The following is a 27,528-nucleotide window of genomic DNA, read 5'->3' as shown; positions in this document are numbered from 1 at the left end:
CTGTTTTTTGTTATCCAAGTTAATTTAAATTTGTTTGTTCGTTTAAGAGTGCAATGTTGCCGTGGAGAAAGTCACCCCGAACTGTCCCCCCCCCCCTCCGCCTCCGTGTGTGTTGTTCTCTTCCCTCCGCGAAATGTGTCTAATTTTACTCCTATTAAACACATTATTACTATCAAACCACTCGTTATTTATTACTTTGTTAATAGATGGTGAATTATAAGAAATAAAACATGTTTTCCAATCCAATATCCTGTTTTTGGTGTTTTCTTCAGATAGTTGGAACGAATTAATTTGTTTCCCATTCATTTCAATGGGAAACTTTACCTCGAGTTACGAGAAACTTGTCATACGAGCTCAGTCCCGGAACGGATTAAGATCGTATGTCGAGGTACCACTGTACTGTGGTTTTCATAAATGTGCAACACAGGCTCCATCTAGTGGGGAAACCATTGCGAGCTTTAAACTGTGTATTTGGTTTAATTCCAACTTTGCATCTTACTACAAGGCTTTTTCTTCTTTATTCAAAGTAACTTATTTGAGAATAAAGTCTCTGGTCTGGTTTTTAAATAAACTACAATGCTTGTGTATTTTGAAGTTGCTCACCATGATATTATTCTTTAGGTGGCTCTTTTAAGCCCAAAAAAACTCATTTTTTTAGGTGGAGGCCTGCCCTCTGACCGCAAACCATCCAAGATGTAACGTAAAACTCAGTGTTTACTTACAGGCAATGGACGATAGTTCTGCCCTCCCCCTCCTCTCCTTCACGCTGCCACTGGTCCACCTGCAGAATGAGCTTGAGGAAGGACCTCTTGGAGGCTGGGACATCCCTGTGGCCCACCCAGCCCAAGTATTGGAAATGACGGACCATCAAGTAGCCTTCCTGAGGCTAACACAGATAGCCACGATTAGACATACACTCACATTCAGGTAGCTCTTTCTCAACGTTAATTGACACCTTACGATTGCCAAAATAAGGTGTATATATGTATATATATGTTTTTTTTCTTCCAAGACTCACCCTGGTGAGGTTGCAGACTCTGAACAGCCTGCTAATCACATCACAGTCCATTGAGCAGGACATACATTCTACTTGGACGGGCCCATAACGCAACATGCCTTCTTCTGGCCAGTACTGTGGACAGCCCTGCATAGAAGATGTTCCTAATAAATTCAAGAACACACACAAACATGGCCGAGAGGTGTTTTTTTGTGTCACAACATACCTGCGCGAGGTCAATCTCATTCAGCATCACCAGACTGGTGCACCCATAGTCATAAACAAGGCGCCAGAAGTCTTTGACCGTGTTGGGCAGAGGGTGCTGAGTGACAATGAAGGCCGCAGGCTGTCTGTAGCTCTGAAAGTCAATGACAAAAAAGAAGACTGTTCAACATTTGATAGTTGGCACACATTGCTTTCTGCATGTCGGTCTCACTCACACACGGCAAGGTGGATCAACTAGTTATGTATTACCGTATTTTCCGGCATTTCAAAGTCTCACGTTTTCATCTTAGTTTAGCAATTCCTGCGTGTTATACTGTATTTTTTTTCTCCATGCTGACAGCTATGCTAGCCTACTTCTCGAGTTGAGTAACTTTTTTCAATTGATTACTTATTAGTACTATGTTCTTGCTCTGTGAACCCAATGTCATCTATACTCCAGTGCAACTTGCACATTATATATTGCTCCTTTGTGATTTTTCTTTGTAGGCCGGTGTGACTAATATTCAGGTGCGACTTTTGCTCTGAAAAATACGGTAGATGCTTGGTCACATGATCATGCAGGGGTTGAGCAGCATGCACTATAAACTGGGCTTCACCTGAAATTCTGTCACATCCAAAACAGTTCAATGAACGCAGCCACATGTATAGCACGAGTGTCAATGGTTTTTGGGATTGGGGAAAGGAAACATGACGGACAAGGAACCGCGCGTGAGCTCGGGGCGTTAAAGGCAAGACATTGAACATGGTGGCTGGTGGAAAGACAGCAAAGCCATGAAACAAATCCAGTATTGGAAGATTTGAAGTGAAATCCCGTTTACCTGGAACTCCTCTGACAGCTTGGTTAGAAAGAGGCCAAAAGGCAAGTTTAACTATGATGGAATTTTACAAACTGCACTGAAGTCCATTCGATTTAGTCACAATCTGACTATGGTTAGCCCTGAAAGGTTTAACTCAACATGCAAATAGCACTACTGTACAACCATTAAAAATTCTCATCTCACCAGTCACACTAAAGTATTCGTCATGAGAACTTAGCAGGATGGTTAAGGAAAAATCACTATACTTCATATACCGTATACTTGGCTCTGTGACTATGCAAGCTTTAAGTAGTACAGCTATTGTGATTGTAATGCTAAACAAAAACACTACATTTTGTCATTAACAGCTAATTTGAATAAGATGTGTATGGGTTCTTTCCTAATTACAGCAGATTGCTTTCCATCAACATCCTTCTAATTTCTCATGAAAACAGAACACACTATGTCATCTCCAGAAACTCGAACAGCAACAAAAACTAAGCAGCAAAACTAAAACTGACAATGAAAAATCTCCCATATAAAAATATACATCCACAGTACAATTTGCTTTACTTTTGTTCTAAGTCGTGACATTAAAGCATGTCAAGGCCACTACTTAAGATGTTTTTTTGTACTGCAGAGAAGGCACTTGATTTCCTTTTAATCAGAACCTGGATTTGTCTCTAGCTTTCTTGTGTGCTTAAATCACAAACACAGCATCACACAAACAGGGAGGGGAGACTTTGTGTTTGTGTGAGAGTGACTGTATAAACATTTGCATCCATATTTTGTATGGACTCTACTGGTCAAAGGTTTTAGAAAAAGCTCATTATTCGCTAAGGCCCCTTTGTTGCACTGATTTAAATCTATTTAAATTCCCACTGTTGACTGTTCTAAAATGTTTGACCAGTAGTGCCTTTATTCCGGTACTCGGACGTTTGGTCGCCCGGACGTTTGGTCGCCCGGACGTTTGGTCGCCCGGACGTTTGATCGCCCGGACGTTTGATCGCCAGAGGTTTGGTCACCGGACGTTTGACAACGTGACAGAGAGTTTACTGTTGAAACCAGCTCTCAAAATTATATTCATGAGAGAGAGAGTTTAATATCTAAATATCTACTGTTGAAACCAGCTCTCAAAATTATATTCACCCGGGCGACCAAACGTCCGGCGACCAAACGTCCGGGCGACCAAAAAGTCCGGGCGACCAAACGTCCAGGCGACCAAACGTCCGGTGACCAAACGTCCGGCGACCAAACGTCCGGTCACGCTTCATTCCCATGTCATTATCAACACGTGTAAAGTATTCAACTTTCCGCCCTTATATTTTCAAAGAGTGTTTAAAAAATAGTGTGGCAAGAAGTTATGTTTCGCACAGTGTTCAACTTAACATATTAAGTTTAGTTGTTTACACTTACGTCCATCAGAGCCGCATTAATGTAGTTGCTACTTTCCCCATCTATGGTGATGAGGAAGGGCAGGCATCTGTCAGGAGGAAGACCGTCCATGAAGCGGTTCTTATCCTGGTTTCTAGGCAACAACGCAATGCTGCAGTCTTCAGGCTGAGGCTGAGGAGTCACGGAGTTTAAAGTCTGGAGGACAAATCAAGATAATGCACCGATGTGAGTTTATTGGGCTGCAAAAGTCAAAATGTTTGCATGAGCAAGTTTATGAAACCACGCTGTAGAAAATAGATGACAGAAGTCGTAGATTTTTTTTTTTTTAAAAGAAGCACATTGTGGAAAATTGCCTTTTTAATTGGTTGTCTACAACTCTATGAGGTGTCTGATTATGTGTAAAATTAGACTTTTCGGAGCTCATTTACATGATGATTTTCTGTACATGACTTGGAACCTAATTTATTGAATGAAGATGGAAAACTTACCTGAAACTCATCCTTCAAGTGGGACGAGTTGGTCTGGGAATCGATCCGGATGAGCTCATAGAAAGCCGCTTTGAACTCACAGACAGGAATGGCTGTTTCTCCACAGAGACATGCTTCTAATATGGCATCGTGGATAAATATGTATTGCTCCTGAGGAGTGTAGAAGAAGAGTGTTTTTATGACAGCACCCACGCACGCAAATATCTAAGAACAGTGATCGGTGTGACATCAACAACTTGTTGAAGGTGAGCAAACAAACAGTGACTGAGAGGTGGTGGATGGCAGGTGGTTTCATGGTGGTGAGAAGTGAAGATTTTAGTTGACATTTTTCACGACGTTTGTAATTTAGAAGGCTTTGATTAATAAAGGTACATTTAAAACTTTGATTTTAAGACTATTAGTTGCAATTGTTAAAGAATGAAGTAGAAATTTGTTAAAAAGCATGAATCGCAACATTAGTTTAGCGTACGCTTGACTGGATTTAAAATGTAATCTTAATATAAAATCAACTGTTTTTATTTATGCTTAATTTTTATTTATGCTTAATACAACTTCCCCAAATTTATTGGAATTGGGGTTGTTGTTTATGAAAGAAAAAAATATTTTTTAAACCGCATCCATAAGACTAAAACATTACTATATAATATATATTTTATACATATGGAATTTAAGACATACGTACCACTCATAAGAAAATCAATGCTTTTTAAAAGACACTTAAAAAACTTATATTTAATAATAATTAATATAAGACTAGAGTGGTAGGCTGATACCCAATTCAAGAAAGCAACAAAACTAGTATGTAAACAAATACAGGGATTTCTTTCAGGTCCCAAGCTGGTCACAAAACAAGATTTTTAAAATAGAAGCTGATTCAAAATATATATCAATTTTGGAAATATATAAAAAAAAACTTTTGAGGAGTTTTTACAATTATGCTGGTAATTATTTTTGCACCTGTTTATAAAATAAGTTGCAAATTCTAACATTCATGACACTGGAGTGAACAGCAAAGACTCAACAACACAACAACAAACAGATGAAAGATGCTATGGTTGTCGTCCCTTCGAGCTGTACCGTATCACGTTTCCAACAGTGCGTTGTTTACCGTGTCTGGCCCTAACATGTTGATGCGGATGGATGATGGGTAATGCAGTCACCTCAGTCTGTACCATGTTGATCCTCCTGGACCGTAGTGCTTTGACGCAGTTGTAAATATCCACGACGCCTTCCCTCTCTGCCATGTCCAACATGATGTCGATGACGATGAAGCAGCCGGTGCGTCCTGCTCCAGCACTGCACGGAGACAGTAAAGAAAAAGATAAATATAAATACTAAATCTCTGTGTGAATGGATCACTGATGTACACGTGACAGTGGGTGCAGTTCCTGCGTACCTGCAATGGACCACAATAGGCCCAGCTGAGGGTGGATTGGAGATTTTAACCCGACGGATGAAGGAAAGTAGCCCCGTGGCGTGATATGGGACCCCGTGATCGGGCCAGCCTGTGAAGTGGAACTGCTTGACTTCACGGACTTCATTGAAACCACGCTGAGGAGAAAGAAATTAGAATAAAAGGTCACATGTTAAAATCATCGTTTAGAATTAAACGAGTAACTATGTCGAACAGCATGCATGCAGTCATTACAAACATGAGCCACTTTGAAAAAAAATCATATGACGAATGTAAAAATGAGATATAATATTTTTTTACCCTTTCCAATGTAAATGTGCGGACCACATATTCAGCAAGCGGCTCCACCTCGACAAAAGTCACCTTAAAGTCACCGTAAACCTCTGCATCGTCTGGCCAGTACTTATAGCACTTCACCTGGAGGAAAAAAAATCTTCTAAGCGTGTTTCCCTGGAGCTATTTTTATAAACATTATCATTATTAATTTAACTAGGCTTACTGTGATTAATGCTCAAATTACATTTTTTACCATTTTGGCTACATTTAATGGACCTTAGCTGAATATTTGGAAGAACCGTGAGGAGAAAGAACACCGTACCCTTCCAACCTCCACCAGATTGGTCACCATGACAATACAGGCTGACTGTTCCTGCCACACCATCCTCCAGAAGTCATACACAGTCTCATGCACAGGCCCTGCAAAAACAAACATCTTTAGGACTACAATACGTGACAAAAATGTGTTTGCTTATCATTTTTAAAATGTGCTTGCCCATTTATTAACTCAATGATAAACATCTAATCCACCTGATTGGCATATGATTGTACATTGTTTGTTAATGGCGCAAAAAGAGTTATTATTATTTGTTTGGCTCACCTTGAGTAGCAATGTAGTGGCTTGGTCTCTGATAACCCTAAAAACAAACAAAGGGGTTACGTAATGCAACAATTGAAAAAGATTTCGAATCGTATTTGATCTGGACAGCAATTGCTAACACAAAAAGTTCAGTACTTTACCACATCTCCCAGATTTTGTATATCAACCATACACTTGCTGGCTGATGTAATTTAAAATAAAAACATAACTCAGACAAACCGAATTGCTATTTTATATTCAAACGTACAAAACTACCACAAATCTACATTTTGACTGTTCAAATTTGTGATCACATGAGCGAGACTTGTTTGTTATATAAACCATTCTAACAACACAATGTATAGTAATTTTGCTGTCAAATTCCCCATAGTTTGTGACCTTTCATAAAACCAAAGTCATAAGAGATGATAAAAGGCGTCATCTTCACAACTGCCGTGTGCATTTGGCAATGACACTAAGTGTATATCAAAGAAACAGATTAGACAAGCACAGTGACAGCAGTGCAAAGTGAAAGAAAGAAAAAATGTATAGTGCGAGATGAGGTGAAATCGCTCATACAGGAAGATCATAAAAAGTGTGGACAAAGGCTGGCCTTGAACATTTAAGGATTGCTTGGTGTACCAATGGATGTAAAACGGGTGTTGAGTTTAAAGCGCATGAATGACAGATACCACAGTGATACTTACATCCCTGTACAGCCAAATCTACAGGCCAAGCCACAGGCAGAAAGATCGAGTGGAAAAAAGAAGGAAGGAAAGAAAGAAAGAGTACAATAATGTCAGTGAGCGTCAACCAGGAACAGAAAAGTTGCATTGATGTGGCATGTGCATGCAGAAAAAAAACAAGCATGCATGCACAAAAATAAAAGATACAATGAAACTAGTCAGAAGACAAATCTATAGAAAAAGCTGATGATACTACAACAAAAATGACCCAAAATTGTCTCTTTTTTTAGCTCATTTATAGTATTCTGAGGCAAATTAGTACAAGTGTACGCTGTAATACTTTTAGTTCTACTGCAGCGTGTCATGACTAGCAAGCAAACTAATGACAATAAATTCTACTAAAACAAAACCAAAAAGCAAGACTCGATGGAGAGGTGACTGCAGATGTTAATGCAAATGAAAAAGATAAAGTTTGATGAATCAAAAGGAGAAATGAATGGAAAAAATGTTGAGAATAGAATAATGTGGGGGATCATTTCATTCAAATGGTCTGTTTAAAGTCAGGTTCCTCTCTAAAGTTAATAGCCAGCATATGATCTTACACCAACAAACACAATAGCAGGCATCATTACATATCTATTTATTTATTTATTAAATCTGATGATATCTAAATGAATTATTTCCAAATAGTGAAGTACTTCAATGTAATTGCGAAACCCCCCAAAACATTCCAAACTTCCGAAATGCAAAAAATGCATCAAACACAAAATCAGAAGACGAAATATATGGACGCTAATTAAAAGTGGTGGAATGAATGAAAATGGAGCAATGGATGAATTGGAGATGTGAGTAAAGGTATAGAGGCCTGACATACGAGCGAGGGAGTGTGGTTTCGTTGGTTTCGTTGGGAGCCAATAGTAGCATTCGGCGCGTTTCCACTTACATCGATGTAGTTGGCGTTGATGTAGTCAGAGGAAGGGTCATCTTCAATGGGCTGGAGAATAACCCTTGAATGATCATCTGAAGAAAGAGACAGAAATGCAGTATGGAAGGAAAAAGGGAAGACAAAAAGACAGGAGTGAGATGGATGAGGCAAAAAAAAAATCATCAATAAGTCTCTGGTGTTTCACTTTCTATTGAGTCTGTCTCTTTCCTTGTTTTTCCTTTTAATTCTCCTGGAAATGTGAAAAGTTATGCATTTTCAATTTAAAAACGGTCGGCTTAAAAATGTATAGAATTGCTTACATGCTATAATATTTCCGTAACGGTTCTTGGTGCGGTTTTGATCCTTCTTTGCCACATCCCAAGTTGCTGATTGGCCTTCAAAAAAACTCTGTATCACCAACAACAAACGCAAAAAAGGAAAAACGTTAAATGTGACTCGGAAGAAAAGCTTGTTGCAAAACTGATGCAAAAACTAAACATTATCAAGATTTGTCATAGCCTTAATGAACTACTGTCAATGTAAAATTTCAACCAATTGTTTATGACACGCTAGTCTATACTGCGAACCAACAAAATCCAATTTTGTTCATGAAAATTTGCAGAAAAATTTTGCATATTTTCAAAAATCCAACCCAACTTCATCATAAACCGAGGACCGTTTGCTTTGACTATACTACACAAAAGCACAAATTCCACCTACTGACTTACTTCATACTCCTCCTTAAAGCCGTAGCTGTCGGAAGTCTTCATCAAATTAATGTGTTGAAGGAGGTCAGCCACTCTGATGGCGGGGTGAAGCTGTCCAGTCTGATAAGGAGATTCGGTCCCCTCACAGTGATAGCGGGGGACATCCAGGAGCCTGCTGTTCTCTGCAGCCGACGCGCTGTGGTTTTCGTCTGGGCGGGAGAGGAAATCATTTCAAATTCAATCTGGCAGAAGGATCCTCAAATTATTAAATGCTATTAGTTAAGATAAAATCATATCAATATCTTTTATCTAAAAAAATGTATCTAGATACTTACCTGTGATTGGAACTACATGTCCAAGCAGCAGAAAAAAAGGAGAGTAAAATGTCAGACAGTGGAATGAGTGCGATTTATCAGGGTAAGGATTTGTAAAGAGACGCACATAATGAATGAAGCTTTGCCAGACTGATGGGGAATGGCAAATGGGAAATGTCAATAGTTTATCACCACAAAAAAGGCTTTTTACGTTTTTTTTTAACAATGTTTTAGGACACTAAATTGCCCCTGGGTATGTGTGTGAGCGTGAATGGTTTTCGTTCTCCTTGTGGCCTGTGATTGGCTGGCCACCATATCGGTTTACCCTATATAAATGTGTCAAAGTGGCGGCCCGGGGGCCAAATCTGGCCCGCCGCATCATTTTGTGTGGCCCGGGAAAGTAAATCATGAGTGCCGACTTTCTGTTTTAGGATCAAATTAACATGAAGAGTATAGATGTATATTACATTTCCTGATTTCCCCCTTTTAAATCAATAATTGTAATTTTTTAATCAATTTTTTCAGTGTTTTTATTTCAAAAATCATTTTGTAAAATCTAAAAATATATATAAAAAAGCTAAAATAAACATTGTTTTAGATCTATAAAAAACTGAATATTCAGGGCTTTGAATCCAGTTCTTTTAATCCATTTATAAAAAAAAACCTAAATATTATATCTAAAATGGTCCGGCCAACATGAAATCGAGTTGAAGTTAACGCGGCCCGCGAACCCACCCGAGTCTGACACCTCTGCCCTATATAATCCCAATTGTTGGCTAAAATAGGCTCCAGCACCCCTTGTGAGGATAAGGGATTCAGAAAATGAAAGAATCAATGTTTTTAACTTCCTTGACGTTCATTTGATACTGATCGAAATTAAGATTGTTCAGCCTGCCATCTTTTGACTGGCATTGTATCTGCAATTTAATCGCACATCATAAATGAAAAATATATTTAATTACAATGGAGGAAAGCACACAATGTTTTTGATCAACAGAGGCCTACACTTGTGTCGGGTGTGTTGCTGATTGACGCAGCAGATAATGCCGAAGCTCAGTGTCGCCACACATCTGACTGTTTTGTCTTTGCAGCTACATATTAACTGACACTGTATATTGCATCTACCCAATGCTTTTCTTAGCTGCAAGCACGTGTTAGCTCATTAATGGCTGTTGAGCTTTGTTATTGCCAATTAACGGTAAACCTGACCTGACAGCGTCTTTTAATTCCCTACTTTGTTACTACTCCCTCCTATTCCGTGACGTGATGGGCCGGGACAGAGTGGAACAACATCTTTCAGTCTGAATTAAAGGATAAGAAACACTGTTGATCAACAGAGTTTGGTTGTTTGTTGAGGTTTTGGAGTCCTTAAGGGGATGTTTCAACTGATTGTGCATCTCTGACAACTCCACACCAACCCGAGGCATGAAAACATCTCAGTGGACAATTGGATCTAGTCTTTGGCAAAAACCAATGTTTTCATGAGTGGGAATTAAATATCACAGATGCATGGTAATCTAACTGGCCGGTAACGACAAAATGATTCTTCTCTTCTCAAGAATCGGAGTCTGTTGCTGTGTGGAGCAATATGAATTAGATTCCTCTCAAAACCAGACACAAGAGTGGAATTAATGAGATCTCCAAGGAGTGTTTGTAATTACGCCGACTATCCCAATGCTCAGTGGGAAAGACAAAGCATTGCCGGGCGTGAGAATGATTGAAGTCACGGTAAATACGGCCTGCTCGCTTGTAAGAAGTCACTTTTCACACACGATATTGTGATTTGTCATATTTAGACATCTTCTCCAACAGGCAATGTTTACTTTGCTGTGCTTTCTATGCGGAGTATTGGAGCTTTCTGTTATTCCTTGGGCTTACATGAGCCTTATTAATCAAGCTAAACTGACCATCCATGCAGAGGTAGATGCTGGAGGTATGACAAACAAGGCCTTTTTTTAAATAAGAATTATTTTTCTTTTCAAGTCAGGACTGAATTGATGCACATGAACATACAAGACAAGGGGCTCGTTGAAGATGATGATGACGGGTGATTGCTATGGCCTATTTGTTGGGGGTAAGTGATGTCACATATTCAACCAATTGGGGGTCTCACCTAACACAGCAGTGGGGACCAGCGGATCGTTGGGCGCTGCGGGGAGGAAGCAACGTGAGGAAATGTTGGCGTTTTTCACCCTTCACGCAAATGAGCACTAGGTTTCATTCTCTCAGGCATTTGAATTAAAACATTTAAATAACTACATCAATTATCAACGCTGCTCATATCACTGATATACAAGGTAGTTGAAAGTATAAAATGGCCGCCGTACAATATAGTTTTGAGAATGAATTAACGTACATCTGTTGTTGTGATTGTGCGAGTCCATGAAGGTCACCGCCATGGGGTCCTCCGCGTGCAGAGTGCTCTGGTCGGCGTAGCTGCGGTCCATGGCGTTCACCATATGTGTCATTTCCTGGCGCGTTGTTCCGATGGCGTCCTTGCGCTTCTTAGCAAGCTTCCTGTCGGGGGTGAAAAGACAATCGAGTTAAGTCAAATTCAAACACATCTGATAAAATTGGCACCAGCTGGCCTGCAGGCTACTGCTTTACTTTGTCCAATAAAGGAGCATGAAATAAAGCATATTTCCTCACACAGTGGCTAGGGGCGGATTATGATATAATTAATTGCATATATAAGTAGAAAAATGTTTTTTTTTGTTACTAGTTTTTCCACAAATAACTTTGGTGCCTGTCTCTCTGTGTGCTCTATGGCTGCCTGGCGACCAGTCGAGAGTGTTGTCTGTCTTTCGCCCGAAGTCAGCTGGGATAGGCTCCAGCAACCCCCACAACCCTTACGATTAAGATGAATGAATAATCATTTTTGTCACAGGTAAATTCATAAATATAATATAATACACATTGCTACGCTTGAAAATGATTGAGTAAACTGCTTTTCCTGTTTGTTTCTTCCGTTTTGAAAGAAAATTAAACATTACTACAGTCTTGTAGCTATTTTTTTTTACCTATTTTGAGTGTCGTGTTTGTGGCGCGATAGTTCGAAAGGGGTGTTGTCTTCTGTATTTTCTACATTTTCTAAGAAATGGGCAATTCTAATTCTTCAAAACTTTGAACAACCGTATTTTGCATTTATATTAGGTGTTGTCTTTTGCATTAAAATGATTACAGCTTGTATCCATGCTAGAGTAGCATTTTCCAATTTAGGAAAGTCCATCAAACTATTTACTGGGTGCCACAATCTGAGGAAATACAATGTAGCAGGTAAATAGCCAAGCTGTGGACTGCAGGTAGCTGATTCAAGATGCAAAGGAAAAGGAGAAGAAAAGAGGAGAGGAAGAAAAAAAGAGGAAAAGAGACAGGCAAGGATGGCAGATGTTAAATAGTGGATTCCAGCATGTACATAAGGCTCAGCTACAGGACCAAAGGGGACATGGGCGAGAAGAAATAACCTTTGACCTCAGGTTAACCAAAGAAAAGCCCTAAGTGAAAAATACAGCTTTATTGCTGAGATAAAGTGAAAGATTTCTTTATCTGACAGTGGCCATTTGAACACATTGCATTTACAAACACGCTATTGATCATAAGAATTTTGTATAAGGCAAGGCCATATAAAGTACAGCAATATGAAAGGAAAACCTCAGGAGCAATGCATCTTAGCCAGACACCTTACGATTTTTCTTCACCACACAATGAAATAAAGAAGTGTTTGAGAAAGCACAGGAGGAAAAAAAAGTTACAATGAGAGTGCTTCCTGCAGATGAAAAACCAGTGTTATATCTATATAGGGGCGAGATAGTTTTCTCAAGAGTTTCAGCCTATTAAACACAAGTAAAATTGCGACTTTCGAGGACTTTGAGCATGACAAAGCATGCAGGAAAGTTCCGTATCCAGAGCCATAGTTATGTATCAGTTCAGACAACTTACATTCCTAAAAAACGTAATAATTATTGCATTTTTTTTACTGGTGGAGTGACTGTAGAAATTTTACTCACTTAATTTTCATAACTGATGATTTATGCGCATCAGTTCTTTGAAAGTTTTTGTGAAAACAAAGTTTCTTAGTTGTCAGACTGATACCCATATACAGCTCTGATCTCTTCCCTGTAGGTGGGCAGGAAGCATGCTGTTTTTTTAAGTCTTTCTTTTGATTTTAATTTGTTTTTTTACCTTTTTCTTCCCTCAAAACACACCAACGCTGCTGCTTAGGCCACAGACACACAAGACACACCCATATAGCCACACCCACCGCACTGACCAAGTGACACAAACCAGAGTAACAGAAAAATAGAAGACCTACAGAGAGATAGAGATTTTCCACCTAATTTGAATACTCTATCTAAATCAGGTCATTTAAATGAAATAAACATCTGGTCACAGCCAGTGAGAGGCAGCTGGAAGCAGAGGAAACAAGTCGTGTCAATCAGATAAACCACCAGTGTAGCAAAAAACAAAACAAAAGGCCTCCCACAAAAACAGGGTGTAGTGGTTGAGATCCACTGCCAGCAAAGATGTGCGAGTGTCCATGATACCTGTGACTTGATGGGCAGATGGATGGTCACATGACTACATGCACACAAAGAGCTACAAGTCACAAGTGCAGCATTCTTTTTTCAAATTTCAAACACGCTCAGGCCCGTATGGTCCCACTTTGGCCTGCTTTGTGGACAGCTTGAGCCCTTTAGCAAGACGTCTGCATCAGAGCCACTTTGGAGCATGTAGAGGACACCGGGGCTGAGGACAATTCACATTCAGTTCAGTCCTTTGTGATTACATTCCCAGTAGCTTTGTGCATGCTATTTTTTTTTCCATTCATTCATTGCAGCCAAATACTGTGTGCAAAATATTTGAATGCAGAAAAAGCTGGCATGACTGAGGCGGCAGTGAATTGTCCCCCACCCTGGCGGGGCGTCAATGAGGATGGCTTTGGCTGGTTGGTCAAGAGCTGGAAATGTGTGTTTCGTCTTGAAAAAAGTATACTGCATCTTTAAAAAAAAAAAAAAACATCTAGCCACTAATTAGCCCAGTAAGAGATCAGCAGCTGGACACAGCTGATAGTTGGCTCGCTTTGTTTACTTACAGGTAATAAGAGTATGAATAGTAGGTCCTCCTGGGGTTGTGAGCCAATCAGAAAGCAAAGAGACATAATGGTCATGAATATGCAAATGAGGACAATACTGTCCTGTCCCAACCAGCAACAACATAAACAGAAGAAAGCACCTTTGGGTCATGCAAAATTTTCTTTTTTTTCAACACTAAGAGCCCTATCTTTTTAATGTCAGGTTCCAATCTTACAGCAAATTATGAATAAATAAATAAAAGCAACTGCGACTCACAAGAATAATCTCAATAAGATGCTATTTTTTTTGTTCCCCCACTAATACCATCTTTGAAATATTCTAAGTTTCCCTGATCCATCTTCTAGATGACTGACTTAATGTCTAACAAATATGATGTCATAGCTTTTCCATCTTCTCCCACCATTTTAAAGATGCAGTATTGCTCATAGTTGTAAAGCAGGTTTGGTGACAATGGATATTGATCTCCCCAAAGATTGTTTACCAAAAACAGGTGTCAAGATTTTATCAACATTCACATGAATCAAGGAAAATGCAATGAATGCTCACCAACCTTAATCATTTCATGTCCTCACTTGTATATTTAACTTCTTTCAAAGCACTCTGCACAAGACTGAGGTAATACAATTCCAAAAGTATGAACTATAAAAGTATAAAAGTATGTATTTAAATCTCATTATACGTGTATAATGACAATAAAAGCATTCAATTCAATTCGAGGTGTTGCATCTTTTTACACTCAATCTATCTTAATAAAAAGGTGATATGTGGTGTTAATGTATTGTGAGTACATGTGTATGTTAAACAATGCATTACACTTGGTAATACGAACACAAGCTGACTGGTCTATATTTTTAGGGTATACTTATGAGTCTAACATTTTCTTTAAAATGGACGGGCCGCCCAATCAGTTGGTGCGCCCTGTGTATGGACTAAATTCAAAATTTTGTCAATGTTGCTGTATGACCCTGACGCTTGACTGTCTGGGTGCATTTCTTGCTGGGACGCTACTTGCATATAGTGGAAAAGGCCTGACGTGAGCAAGAAAAGAACACTTACCAATAGGAACATAATTACTAAACAATATCGGATTGACTCCCAAAAATGTCACCTCAAAAGAGATATGTTTATAAGGCACAGTTCAACCTGGGAGCTATCTAGAACATGGAAAGTGAGCTGCATCGATGCACCTCAACAAAAACGAGTCCATGATTCGCATGTGGAGGGAGCTGGAAAATCAGCTTCAACAAGTAGAAAAGACAACGCTGAGTTATACAGAGATTGGCAGGGAGCGTCTGTCGAGTTACGGGACGATTTGTGAATGGGTTGTGGATGCCTGGGCTAAAGTTTGACAGATTTAAACTGCAAACCATTTGTTATTCATAAAGGGATGCAGAAGTAAACATTGGTCTTTAATTTACCGTGTTGAGATTGTTTTGTGTATAATTAAATGTCATTCATTTGTGGGGCCTGAAAGACACATTTTTAATTATGTCAACAAGCCAACGGTAAGCGGCATTTTCTTAGCAGTAGTCTATATGTGCCCTGAGATTGGATAAGGAACAGTTCAGGGTGGGCCATGCCTCTCACCTGCAGTCAGTTGGGACTGCACAATGGACTGTGTTGAAAAAAAAATCCCCATTTGTATGTGTACTGTGTGTATCTGCGTTCACTCGCCACATGGTGACGCTCTGCACTTAAGTACTACACCACTCCGGCGCATACACTAATGGCAAATAAATATGTAAATATGGTCAGTATGTTTCAATAGGTTTAAAAATTAAAACCTGTTCATCACATTTGTTTTTTTAAACACCCTGGTGCGATCATGATGCATAGTTAGTAGTATACATGATTGCATTGAATCTGTGCCCTATTAATTACATTGATACAAATCAACACCAAAAGTGACACCATGTCCTAAAGAACATGATAAGATTCTTTTTTAAAGTTATTTGATTTAGTTTTTAGAAACAGCATCGACTATGAATCCCTAAATATAGCTCACACACCAGTCCTTTGGATCAATATGAATCATACATTTTTTGAGTGACTCGTTGTGGACTCATCTGCTTATATTAATGTTTTTACCAGCATATTGATATTGGAAAAATGTTTACTTTTCCCTTTTGCTGTTGTTTCCTCTGTCTACTTAGCAGAAGGTATGACTTTTAGACAATATATTCTTTAAAAAAATCGATTTAAAAATAAATACACAAATAAAAAGATTTCTACAGGGAGATCAACAACATTCATGATGGATGAATGGAATATGGTGTTTCTACAGCAAATGCTGAGACCATCACAAGAGAATGAATTCATAAGCACATTTTTGCCTGTGTGCGTTCTTTCACCTGCACACTTGCACGGTGAGGCGGCGGGAATATTTTGGGGATGCCACTCACCTTTTCTTGACCAATAAGATGGCTACAAGCACCAGCAGGATGAAGACGAGCACACCGGCGCTGATGCCGGCAATCTTCACCACACGGTCCGTCTGTTTGGCGGGGTCAGGGATGACTTCGGGCTCCTCTGTTGCACCTTTACCATAATGAGAAGATCAGTCAAAACTTCTTATTCAACTCCAAAATATTCATAATAGTTTTAATAGAAACAATTACTTCATTCATATTCAAACAAAGGTGTCTTTATAAGAATAACTATTCTGCAAACAATAACGAGAAACCCAGAAAATGGGTTTAGAACAAAGTAAACACTACGGCAAAGAACGTTGTTGTTATCCTGTTGATCACAAAAGCATAAGGCGGTTTTGATGCTTCTAATCTCTATTTAGTGATCTCATAACACCAGAATAGATTGTATTGAAATGTGAGAACATAAGTGTATTACAATAATCCAAATAATCCAAAATAAAGACAAGCGCAAAACTAGATTTCATGCCGCGTATCCGTCGAACTCTAATCCTCTTCCAATGCCAAATATCAACAAGATAAACATAATCGCTTGTTCTTTCATCTGCTTCCCTGTTTGTAAGCATATTATTTGGCTATAAATTTTGTTCTGATGCAGAGATCTCTGGAAAATGATCAATCTGACCCCGCAGCATTATGCAATGTTATTATTTGACTATAGTATAAACTGTACTGGATAAGATAAACTTCAACATGCAGTGTATTTTTCTGATCCTTTATTATTTGGGAGCTAGGTAGTAACTTCTTTTGATTTATCGAAACAATAATTGTGGATTTACAGATGATTTAGGCATATCTGGCGTCTTCACAGTATGGTATATTCCATCGGATAAACACTTATCCTATGTTATATTAGTCTATAGCCTAAACTTTCCAGTTAACTACATTCTGATGAAAAGAAATAACTATGGAATATTAATAGATAGCGACATGAATAAAAGATCATTTTTCAAATTAAGGTCTGTGACCTTTCTTGATGGTGAAACAAATTGTTTCAATGATGAAAAAAAGTCTGAATGTATGTATTACTAAATTATAAAAATGGGGAAGTGTACATCTTGTGAAAAAGTTTCAGATGATATCTATTATATAATAATTGTTTTGTATTTAATAGACTTAAATGGAGATAGAAATTATAAGTATACATTTTTCATAGTGCCCTGTTTGTTATGACATTTTTTTTTAACCAAGATTAACATTTAATTACAGTAGTTGATTTGCTTTAAAATAGTTCCTTTTATGCATTTTTAGAAGGTAGTTTATGTTCTGTTTTAAATACACAGCATATATTAGCAATTTTATCCAAATTGTGGGATAAAATAAACATTATAGTATGCTTAAAATAGATGACTTCGGTAACCCGGTCACAGCAGGTTATGGTGCGACTAATAGAGACAAGAGTAAAGACAACAATAAAAAACACAATTTAGAAGGTTCCTAGTATGACCTCATAACGCCGGCAGTAGCTTTTAATTCCTATAGAATATTATCCAGGTCAGTACACTAAAACTCACACATACTACATACAGTACACACGGAGCAAAATGTCCCTGAGGCAGTGATGACAATACACAATAGCCAAGATGACCTAATAGGACCACCAACACTTTAATTCTCCTTCCCGGATGCACGCTTCAGCGGGCGTACACTTGCAGACGGGCAAAGAGAGAAAGGAAGGGACAGTTGTCTGACCTCTATGACCATTAGTGTGCCTTTCTCCCTTGTCACTGCGTAAAAATTTCAATTCTGTCACTTTGCTCCTATTTCCAATTCACCAGGCTACACAAGAAAGGGGACAAATGGCCTATTTAAGACACACAACCACCAGTAAACACTTGCAATATGAAGACGTTGGTAACATGAACTCCCCTGATTGTCCTCCTAACTTGAACAAAAACAAGACACCATACAAAATGGAACTGAGCCCCCACTTGGGGCCTAACAGTATTCTTTGCATGAACTTTCCTGTCTGGCACCTGATGCAACTATATGAGAGGACATAATTCAAGATTTTAATGGATTGCTCTCATGCACACACTCTGAATTACTCTAACACAACCACAAATATGTTTTTCCCAATCATACTGTCAACTAACAACACAAAAAAACAATCTAATACACAGTACTACAACACTTTAAAACCCTGTTGTAGGGATGCACATACCCCCCCATAGACTACTATGGGGTCTGTGACTACAAGAAGAATTCCTGCTAGTCAAAAGGCAAAGGTCCAATTGCCAACATGGTGACAAAAGTCACACTCACTATTGGCCTGGCTGTAATAAGGTCCAGTAGGCGGTTGCTCTAACTTGAGACAGTTAAGGAACCGAAAACAAGTCTAATTCATGGAATTGCAAGATGGAAGCATTCCCTATCACCTGGGAACTGCTATTTATTGTAAAAAAAAAATGCATTGAATTAAAACATTTGGGGGTGCATTTAAAAAAAGCTGGATCCCGACAACAGATGAACAATAATAACTGTACAAGGAACCTTGTGACTTTTTTAAATCAGTCTTTTTGGTCCATAACTCGGCCGTTATGGAACACCAAACTAAATCCGCTTTAATGATTCATTCTGCGGCCATTAAGGCTTGATTGTACTCGAAATAATGTCCTTTTTTACAGTCTAGTTTAACAATCCTTCAAGGTCTAGCAGGGCAGAACCAGGTCTGTGAGTTCATTGGGGGATGACAATATTCTTTTTTTTAAATTGCTATCACAATTGCTGTGTGCAGCAGCTTGACCTTTCCAGTTAGACATTTAGATAAAATAAATTCATGTCTTTTAAAAAAACAAAAACAAAAAACGCAACAGACTATACTCTACTCTTTCCTCAAAACATCTATTGTGTGTATTTTCCAAAGCACCTTTTAGAACCAGTGTATTAGGGTGTCAAACATATGGCCATGGATAAACAACCTCACATCTAGACGGCCAGCACGCTGATCCGCTGAACATGCATACATACACACTGACACAAATACATTTCTCTCTCTCTGGCATTATATCTCGTGATGCGGATCTCTGCTCTTATGGAGCACTCCGGTGGCTAAGAGGATGATGACTTGTTAATACACTTCACAAAAATCTGTTATTAAAAAGAAAAAAAACCTTAAGAGTAAGAGAAAAACATCTAAATGCACCCATTTCATTTTGTTATGAATCAAATACTATTAAAAACATCATGATGGCACTATATAGTATATGTCTTACCTTTGGTAGCAAGCCTCAAACACTGGGTTTTTGTTTCCTAAAGGTAAAAAAAGATGTACAAAAAGAAAGCAATGAGCTATTGTACCAAAAACAACGTATTGAGAATTTACATATTTTGTGAAAAGAGTTTAGAGAACCTAAAGAACTGCTTGACATTATAAAAATTGCAACGAAGGTCAGTTCTAACATGAAAAACAGTACACACAGGCGTAGAATGGTTTTGGCATACCCCAGAAGGTCAAACTTTTGCAAGCCACTTTATACTGAATGGGAGACCAATGGGAAAATATAGTGGCATGAGTGTTTACCCGCTCAGTGCTGCTAACAGCTTGAAGATAGATGTTGTAGTTCTTCCTAGGAGCCAATGGAGGGTTCCAAAAACCCTAGGGATTAAAAAGCAATTGACGGTCAAACAACAGTTTTTCACTTCGGCATTCCCAAATGTAGGCACCCCCACCAAATAAATATGTGGGTAAACAGAACGAGACATGCCTGGTATGTCTTGTTGTCTCCAACCGTGAATGGGAGGGGCTCAGGGAGATTGCTGGGTGACAGTTGAGCGGCATAATAATAGGGGGATCCACCAGTAGATGCACTGTGATAAGAAACTGGAACCTGGATGAGAGGATATGGAGTAAAACATCAATATACTGTACATACAAAGATATATCTCAATCATGCTGACCATTTAATAAATAAAAACATTCTTATTGTATTGTAGTTGTTGTTATTTACCTCAAAACAGTCAGATGAAGCTTGGCGACGTGTTCTACGTGGATTTACTTCCTCCACTACTATCTGGTATGCACTGGGAAATAAATAAATGAGATAAAAAAGAATACCTTGAAGTATATAATTTGTAGCTGTTTAACTGTACTAAAAATTACTTTATTTATGAACTTATGGATTTAAAATGCGATACTTATATCATAAGGAAAAGCTCTTAAGCTTCATTACATTGTTTCAACTGCTAATCCTGAAAAACCTTTACAGTTCCTCTGCAAATCTAAATGTGTATTTTTTTTATTGGACCACGTGTGCTTATATTTTGTGGTATGCATTATTACCTTATAGGTGCTCCCTTAGCCTGTGCAGGTTTCAGCAGAACAGTAATGGTTGTTGCAGTTTCATTTAAAAAGGCTTCTGATCCATCATACTCTTCTATAGTTGGGGCTAAAGGCAGATGGCACATTTACATGGCAGTGATATAAAACTAGTATCTTTCTGTTTTATGATACAGAACTTATACATGGATCAATAAAAGTAATTCCTACCCGAGATATTAGTAGTCACATTCAGAGTGGTTGCAGGACCAAATCCCTTGGAGGTGGATGCTCGAATGGAGAGCTGGTAAGTGACCCCTGGGTGCAGCTGTGAGAAGAGGTGATGGGTGGTGTTGGAGGGTAGAGGCACCATGAGTCCAGGCCGCTGCAGGGGCACCGATGGATCGAAAGAACGCAGACCGCTGTAGCCAATCTGAGGCGGTGGAGAGAGGGAAACACGCAGAGTTCCATTGAGCTGTAAATATACTAATACATCTTTATAATAGGTCTAGTTCTTTTTTTCCTGATAACTACCTCATATTGTATGATTATTCCATTGGGCTCAGATGGTTCTTTCCAGTAAAGAAGAATTCTATCTTCAAATGGTGTGGCTCTCACAGACTGAGTGGGAACTGGACCTGGAACTGTAAAGGCAAAGATTTAAAAAAAAAGTGCTACTAAATTGGTATGAAATGAAAAGTGGCTTTTGAGAATTGTATGCTTTTTGTACACTTTTCATGGACCAAAAGTCAAAAGGTAAAACAGTGTAGTGTGTACGCTACCATGTTTTATCTATCTCTTTGTTATTTATGGGCAGATCCCACTGAAATTTAGTGGCTAGATGTCTACGATGATCCCCTATTTTTATAACAGGGCTAATTAAATTACTGTGGATCTATTGTTGCCTGTCGTTAAGGAACTTGCCATGCCATTGTTATTTTACAGATATTTCTATAGACAAAATGACAATCTCACCATCTTCATCAGTTTGGATGATTGTTTCATCACTCTCCTTTCGTCCTTCTGGATTGGTCAATATCATCTTCAGACTGACGTTGGTATAAGGTGGTAGATTTCCTACGATATGGCGAGGTGCTGCAAAAAAGATAAGCGGACTATGAGAACATGCGAAAAATGGTCATGCAGGTCAATCAATGTAGGTTTTTAGACGGACAGTGTAATAAAATTAATCTAACTTTCAATTCCTACTGAGTTACTGTCTTTCACTACATGCCAAAACTTCAATCTTCCTTCACTTAGACCTGTGAGCCTCAAGTAACTGAACAATAGCGAAATAAATTAGAACTTTTTTGAATGCTGAAAATGACTCCCGCACAACATTACAAACACATTTGAATGCATGAAGTGGTGGAAAAAATGTTTTGGGATAGTAAGCGTCAAGTTGAGCGTGTACCTTTCGGGTCCATGTCCAGACAGTCAGCCTTGCTGTGATTGTTAGCAGTCATATAGTGGTAGCAGATGGTGACGTTAAAGGTATGACAGCGGGTTATGTTGTAACCCAATGATTCCCAGTCCACCGCTATCAGACGGGACCGGGTCTCGGCGATCTTTAGTCTCTTTGGAGTCCGCATGGGTTCTGTGGAGAAACGTACATTGAGTGAAAATAAACCCCAAAAAGATTATGAAAAAAGGCCACTGTCTACAATATTATGGTTGTCACTTTAGTTGCTACGATTAGGGCAGCACAGTATGTACGGATACAGTAAACTAACATGTGTTTTATTATTATAGGCAAAGCTACAATGTCTATCAATCAACCTCCCAGGACCTGCCATCCTGTTACAAGTAGACCTTTATTTAAAACACAGCTTTTCAGCAGGGGTTAAAAGACAATTTATCGTTTTGACAGTTCCTGACATTAATTAAATTACGCTAGGAAAACATTTGTAATGTAGATACTATTGGTAAGTGCATTGTGATTGAAGAAAATCATAACATGTCATGTGCGTTTTCCTCGTCAGATTGTAACCAATCTAAATTTGTGTCTCTTAAATGGTTCAAAAGACAAACCTCCTGTTAATTGGAGAAACCGGTTTTCTCCGTCCATTCAATTCATGTCATCCATTTTTAGAGGAGACAGTACAAGGACAAAACTTGTCACTTTTGTTGAAAAGCCATTATCTGTCCGTCGCTCAACACACAAACAAGACACATCTTTGACACACTGTTATTTCCCATAAATATGTGCTCGTATGTGTGCCTGGAGCCATAACTCTGGTTAATCTTGCTCAAAGTGTGTCTCTCAGTTTTGGGGCAATCTTTGGTTGACCTAAGATTAGGCTTGCTATTGTTTATTGCTTTGTATTGGCAAAGTCTCCGTGACAATATTGTAAATCAGTGTAATCTCCTCTGAATTGTACGTCTTACATACAAACCCTCCGTGCCACTGATAAGAATGCATTGTCAAGGGCAAGACTCCCCTCTTTCTCAGACACACAGACACGGCTACTGTAGTTTGACATTTAGATTTAAATGACTCACTAATAGAAACACATAACGGCGTGAGGAAACAAATAGATAATAAAAAAGATGGACATGAAGGGAAGAATACATCTATGCAGGTAATTTTAGACTGTGAAAACACCATTGCCGGTACATGTGAAAAGCTATTCATGAATAGATGACACTTAAATAGTTGACTCTCCTTTGTATCTGTGCCTGTCTGTCATTCCTCCTCCATTTCTTGGCTTCTTTTGTCAAAATCAATAACAAAAAAAACATCTGATGCAGCGTTCACTGATGCTTATTTCATTCAAGGCATAAAAACTTTCCTTTGTTCATTTTTTTCTTCATTAGATTCCCTAACAACGTCCCAGTAGATGTTAATGGTTGTTGTTTTTAGTGTCTATATTTATTTGATTTTTCTTTTATGTTCCCTCAAACCATTTACACTCCACTGGCATCCCAAATGAATGTGTGTGCCACTGTTATAGTTAGGTACAGATAAAATGGAATAAAAACATATTCTATGCACATCTGGCCCTCATTGGACTGTTTGTGATGTATTTTGGGTCAAAGTTTCCAAACAAAAATGCTACCCGTTTTATGTGATACATTCATTATCTCATATTTTGTGAGTTTTAACAGCTCAGATGTCATGAAAGGCTTCTAAAATAAACTGTCTTTTAAAAATTGCACACCCACACACAGAAAGAAGCACAGCAGTTCGAGACATATGATGATTTTGCTCTCATTTGAATTTGAGTTTGTACTTGGTTCATGTTGGGTTCACACTTGAGCTAATGTGAACCCATGTACAAGAGTTCATTTGAACCCGCATCCAAAGTGATGTTGTTTGGTGCGCAACGACAGTTTGGATCAGAGCGCTCAAAGTTGAGTTCCTTCTAACCAAAATCCCGCTTATTTTCCAAGACATAATGAAGCTCATGCATGAATATTTACTCAAAGGAAGAAAAGAACCAAGTCATTTAAGAGAGAAAATTAAACCGAGGCAAAGGGGAGCAAAGGAAAGATAAAGGGATCGTCAAAATGGGAATGGGGGATGAGGGGAAAGTAAGACAACAGGAGGAGGGACGCGGAGAGACGATAACTCATCTGGAAGGGGGCCAAAGTCATACGGGACCTGGTCCAATAGAAAACCACAGAGGCTGCCTTGTCCCTTTCCCCTCCTCCGGTAAACAGACAAACGGTTGGATTCATGTTGGAACTAAAAAGGCTTTGTTCTCCACAGTCGGGAGCTTTGAAAAACAACAACAATACCAATAAACACCCAACAATAACACCAAGGACGGCGAGCGTCATATCAGCCAAACCCAGAGGTTGGTATTAAACAACCTAAAACAAAGCCGGTGGAATGAAACTAAATGAAATGGAAGTAAACTAAGGGTAGAAAATAAATCTCAACATGAACCACAGGGAAAAAGGATGCATGCAGCCAGAGGCCTCTTGAATAAAAATGCTTTTGAAGAAAAACGGGTGTGAGGATAAGAGTGGGAGGGAGTACGGAAGGTTGACTTAAGATGCAGCTAAATCCAAGTTAATCTGTCCAATTAGTTCTTGGTAATCCTTCCACTGTCATGAGGAAGAAACAAAAGTGATTCATTCCATTTCAGTGGGCCTAAAAGATGCAAATTTTCACTTACAAGCTTTGTGCAACATCTGCCTCGACACAGGTTAATTATATTTTGTGTAATTAGGACGACCACAAGAGTTCAAGACATAGTAGAATGACTCACCAGAGATCAAAAAGCAAGTACAAAAAATGCTCTTTTATCCACTAAAAAACACTTAGTTGATCTTAGATGTATTTTCTCATAAAAGAGCATCTGGACAGTTTTAATTGCGTCAGCAGAAAATGGCTTGTAGTCAGTCGGAAGCGTATTCGGTGGCTGAAGTGAAAATTGAACTCCTACTTTTTCCAAGGGGCTTCTGCTAAAAGAACTCCTTTTGTGTGGTTGCCATATAGTATGTGTTCGTGTGCAGAGATATGAGACTGCACTTCCGTTTTTCCATTAATCCATGTGATGCTGAGCTTGTGCATCAATAGCAAAAATACTGTGACTCCCTGTATGTTTTCCTGTGTGCCCGTGTGTGAGTGTGTGGCAATACCTCCTAATATGAGTGTCTTTGTGCTTGTGTGTTTAAAAAAAAAACATTTTCAGACTGAGGCATTTTGGAGGTTCAGCCTTTTGGATTAAAAGCTACTTCATCAACCACAAACTCTTCACTCCGACTCTATTATTTTTCACTCTTCAGACAAGTGTAATAAATCACCACAGAGGGAAAATCGAGAAAAGTGGCAAAGGGGGGGAGAGGACGAAAAAAAAGAAGCAAAAGAAAAAAGTGGAGAGAAGATACAATAATTATACTACCATCTCAACATCTGTGATGACTGCATGGTATTAGCATAATTGGTATTGGATTCAGCTTTTTATATAGCATAGTATTTGATCTGTGTGTATTTTGCATGCATTTTCTTTTCAGGGTTTGTGTTAAATATTCAGTAAACTACAGGTGGTGGGATCAGACAAACTTAACCAAACAGAGGAGGCAAAGGCATCATTACCATTTAAATAACATTTCTAGTGTTCCGTGTGGATCGGAAGGCACAAGCACAATTCCACATCAAGGTGTGTTTGTGTGCATTTGTTTATATGTGCACAAAAAAAGGTGTGACATCATTTTAGTATTTATCGTAAGTCAGAGAGCATGCTGTTTTGCATTTGGAATACACTCCTTAGTTTCATGTTGGCTTTCTAGATGTTAAATGCCATGTGATGACAATTGTAGCACATTAATGCTCATGTGGATTGAGAAATATTTTTTAAGTCGACTTCAATCAATCATTCACATCTTGATGTGGATGGAACCACGTGTGGTGGAAAATCAAAATATTGCACAATTTAACATGGTGTAGTCCATAGTTGTCAAAGTGGTGGCCCGGGGGCCAAATCTGGCCCGCCACATCATTTTGTGCGGCCTGAGAAAGTAAATAATGAGTGCCGACTTTCTGTTTTAGGATCATGAAGATTATAGATGTATATTATATTTCCTGATTTTCCACATTTTAAAATCAATAATTGCAATTTCAATCCATTTTTTTCTTTCTTTTTAGTTCAAAAAGCATTTTGTAAAATTTAAAAATAAATCTATAAAAATATGTTCTGTTTTCCACTTTAATATTGAACATAATTTAAAAATTATTTTGGTTCCTTTTGGAATGACATTTTTTAAAGAGTTTTCCCTTACTAAGAAATATAAAAGCTCAAATAAACATTTAGATCTAAAAAAAACCCTGACTATTTATGGCTTTTTATCCATTTCTATTCATCTATTAATATCTACATATTATATCCAAAATGGTCCGGCCCACATGAAATGGAGTTGACGTTAATGCGGCCCGCGAACCAACCCGAGTTTGACACCCTTGCTGTAGTCTGTCACTAACTGTCTCTAACACAAAGTGAATTAATAAATATGTTATATATTTGCATAAAAACCAACTACCCGATAATTTTGTAGCAATTACAAGAAAATAATATCCATGTTATCCATATGCAGATTATCATGGGATTATCTTTGGTTAAAAGATGTAATGCAGGGTAAAAAAAAAAACTAAAATTGAAGATCTATGCAAGTAGAAACCATATTTGAACCGAGGACCCTGTTATCCAGTTAAATACTGCACCTCTCAGCTATAAGTGTCTCCACAATCTACACAAATCTCTTCTACTTAAAGGACAAAGGGGTTCATTTCAAGTGAAATCTATTACTCTGTCCCGTGCTGATAGAATGATATGCAGACTTTGTGTCGATTACAATAACCATCTGTCACACAAACCTAAGTGAGAAAAAAATTAATTTTCAGGCCGTCCCAAAGAAAAACTATTCAATACACCAGTTCCTTGGAAGAAGTCCCTCACTCTCACTAAACATAAGCAATAACACGCGTGCACACGCGCGCTCGCACAAGCGTCGGTGGCGGACATCAGTCAAGCCCTGCAGTTATGAATTTTCATCTCTTTTTCATTTTCCTTCACAAGTTTCATCACTCCCCCATCCCTCTCGGCGCGTGCGCGCTTTCACTCCTGTGTATTTTCATCATCTCCTATCATTGCCGCCTCATTCTGTTTCTCATTGCTTTTCTTCTAAGTCTCCCTCGCTCTGTCCTGCTCCCCCAGGCCAGCTGTGTTTTTATTTCACACGTTTATTTCTACAAATGTCAGACAGAGTTTGTGCCCTCTGTCTATTGATCCACCGAGAGAATAATACAAGATGAAGAAAGGAAAGAGAGTGAAGGAGTGAATGACAAAGCTGGAGCAAGTTTAACAGAGACTAATGAAAAAAATGTTCTTAATTTTTCCATTTTTGGATTTGGGAAGGGCATATAAAGCTTCATTTTAAATGATTTTTTTAAAGTGTCTTATTTACAGTTTATAGTTTCCACATTCATTTCTTTGTCA

General features: G+C 38.5%; 1 protein-coding gene across 16 annotated transcripts in view; it reads right to left on the bottom strand.

The window, feature by feature from the left end:
• Positions 1-27,528, bottom strand: part of ptprk (protein tyrosine phosphatase receptor type K) — a 75,252-nt gene that overhangs the window by 3,359 nt on the left and 44,365 nt on the right. Inside the window, exons 12-40 of one of the 16 annotated variants that reach the window (XM_077586532.1) lie at positions 21,999-22,181; positions 21,560-21,679; positions 21,119-21,228; positions 20,816-21,017; positions 20,609-20,714; positions 20,277-20,349; positions 20,034-20,156; positions 19,850-19,924; positions 19,542-19,578; positions 16,300-16,435; positions 13,897-13,926; positions 11,161-11,321; positions 10,918-10,953; positions 8,826-8,837; positions 8,512-8,699; positions 8,104-8,203; positions 7,733-7,878; positions 6,880-6,897; positions 6,194-6,230; positions 5,915-6,012; positions 5,617-5,733; positions 5,299-5,453; positions 5,063-5,198; positions 3,903-4,052; positions 3,436-3,609; positions 2,041-2,058; positions 1,224-1,355; positions 1,019-1,144; positions 723-886 (exon numbers count right to left, since the gene is read on the bottom strand). In XM_077586532.1, the coding sequence (XP_077442658.1) occupies positions 723-886; positions 1,019-1,144; positions 1,224-1,355; positions 2,041-2,058; positions 3,436-3,609; positions 3,903-4,052; positions 5,063-5,198; positions 5,299-5,453; positions 5,617-5,733; positions 5,915-6,012; positions 6,194-6,230; positions 6,880-6,897; positions 7,733-7,878; positions 8,104-8,203; positions 8,512-8,699; positions 8,826-8,837; positions 10,918-10,953; positions 11,161-11,321; positions 13,897-13,926; positions 16,300-16,435; positions 19,542-19,578; positions 19,850-19,924; positions 20,034-20,156; positions 20,277-20,349; positions 20,609-20,714; positions 20,816-21,017; positions 21,119-21,228; positions 21,560-21,679; positions 21,999-22,181 (3,163 nt within the window). The remainder of the gene's footprint in view (positions 1-722; positions 887-1,018; positions 1,145-1,223; positions 1,356-2,040; positions 2,059-3,435; positions 3,610-3,902; positions 4,053-5,062; positions 5,199-5,298; positions 5,454-5,616; positions 5,734-5,914; positions 6,013-6,193; positions 6,231-6,879; positions 6,898-7,732; positions 7,879-8,103; positions 8,204-8,511; positions 8,700-8,825; positions 8,838-10,917; positions 10,954-11,160; positions 11,322-13,896; positions 13,927-16,299; positions 16,436-19,541; positions 19,579-19,849; positions 19,925-20,033; positions 20,157-20,276; positions 20,350-20,608; positions 20,715-20,815; positions 21,018-21,118; positions 21,229-21,559; positions 21,680-21,998; positions 22,182-27,528) is intronic. The other 15 variants (XM_077586534.1, XM_077586537.1, XM_077586533.1 and 12 more) reach the window with 15 other exon arrangements.

Source organism: Stigmatopora argus, chromosome 19 (assembly GCF_051989625.1).
Source record: "Stigmatopora argus isolate UIUO_Sarg chromosome 19, RoL_Sarg_1.0, whole genome shotgun sequence".
Classification (NCBI taxonomy): Eukaryota; Metazoa; Chordata; class Actinopteri; order Syngnathiformes; family Syngnathidae; genus Stigmatopora; species Stigmatopora argus.
This window is presented reverse-complemented; position numbering and strand designations above follow the sequence as displayed.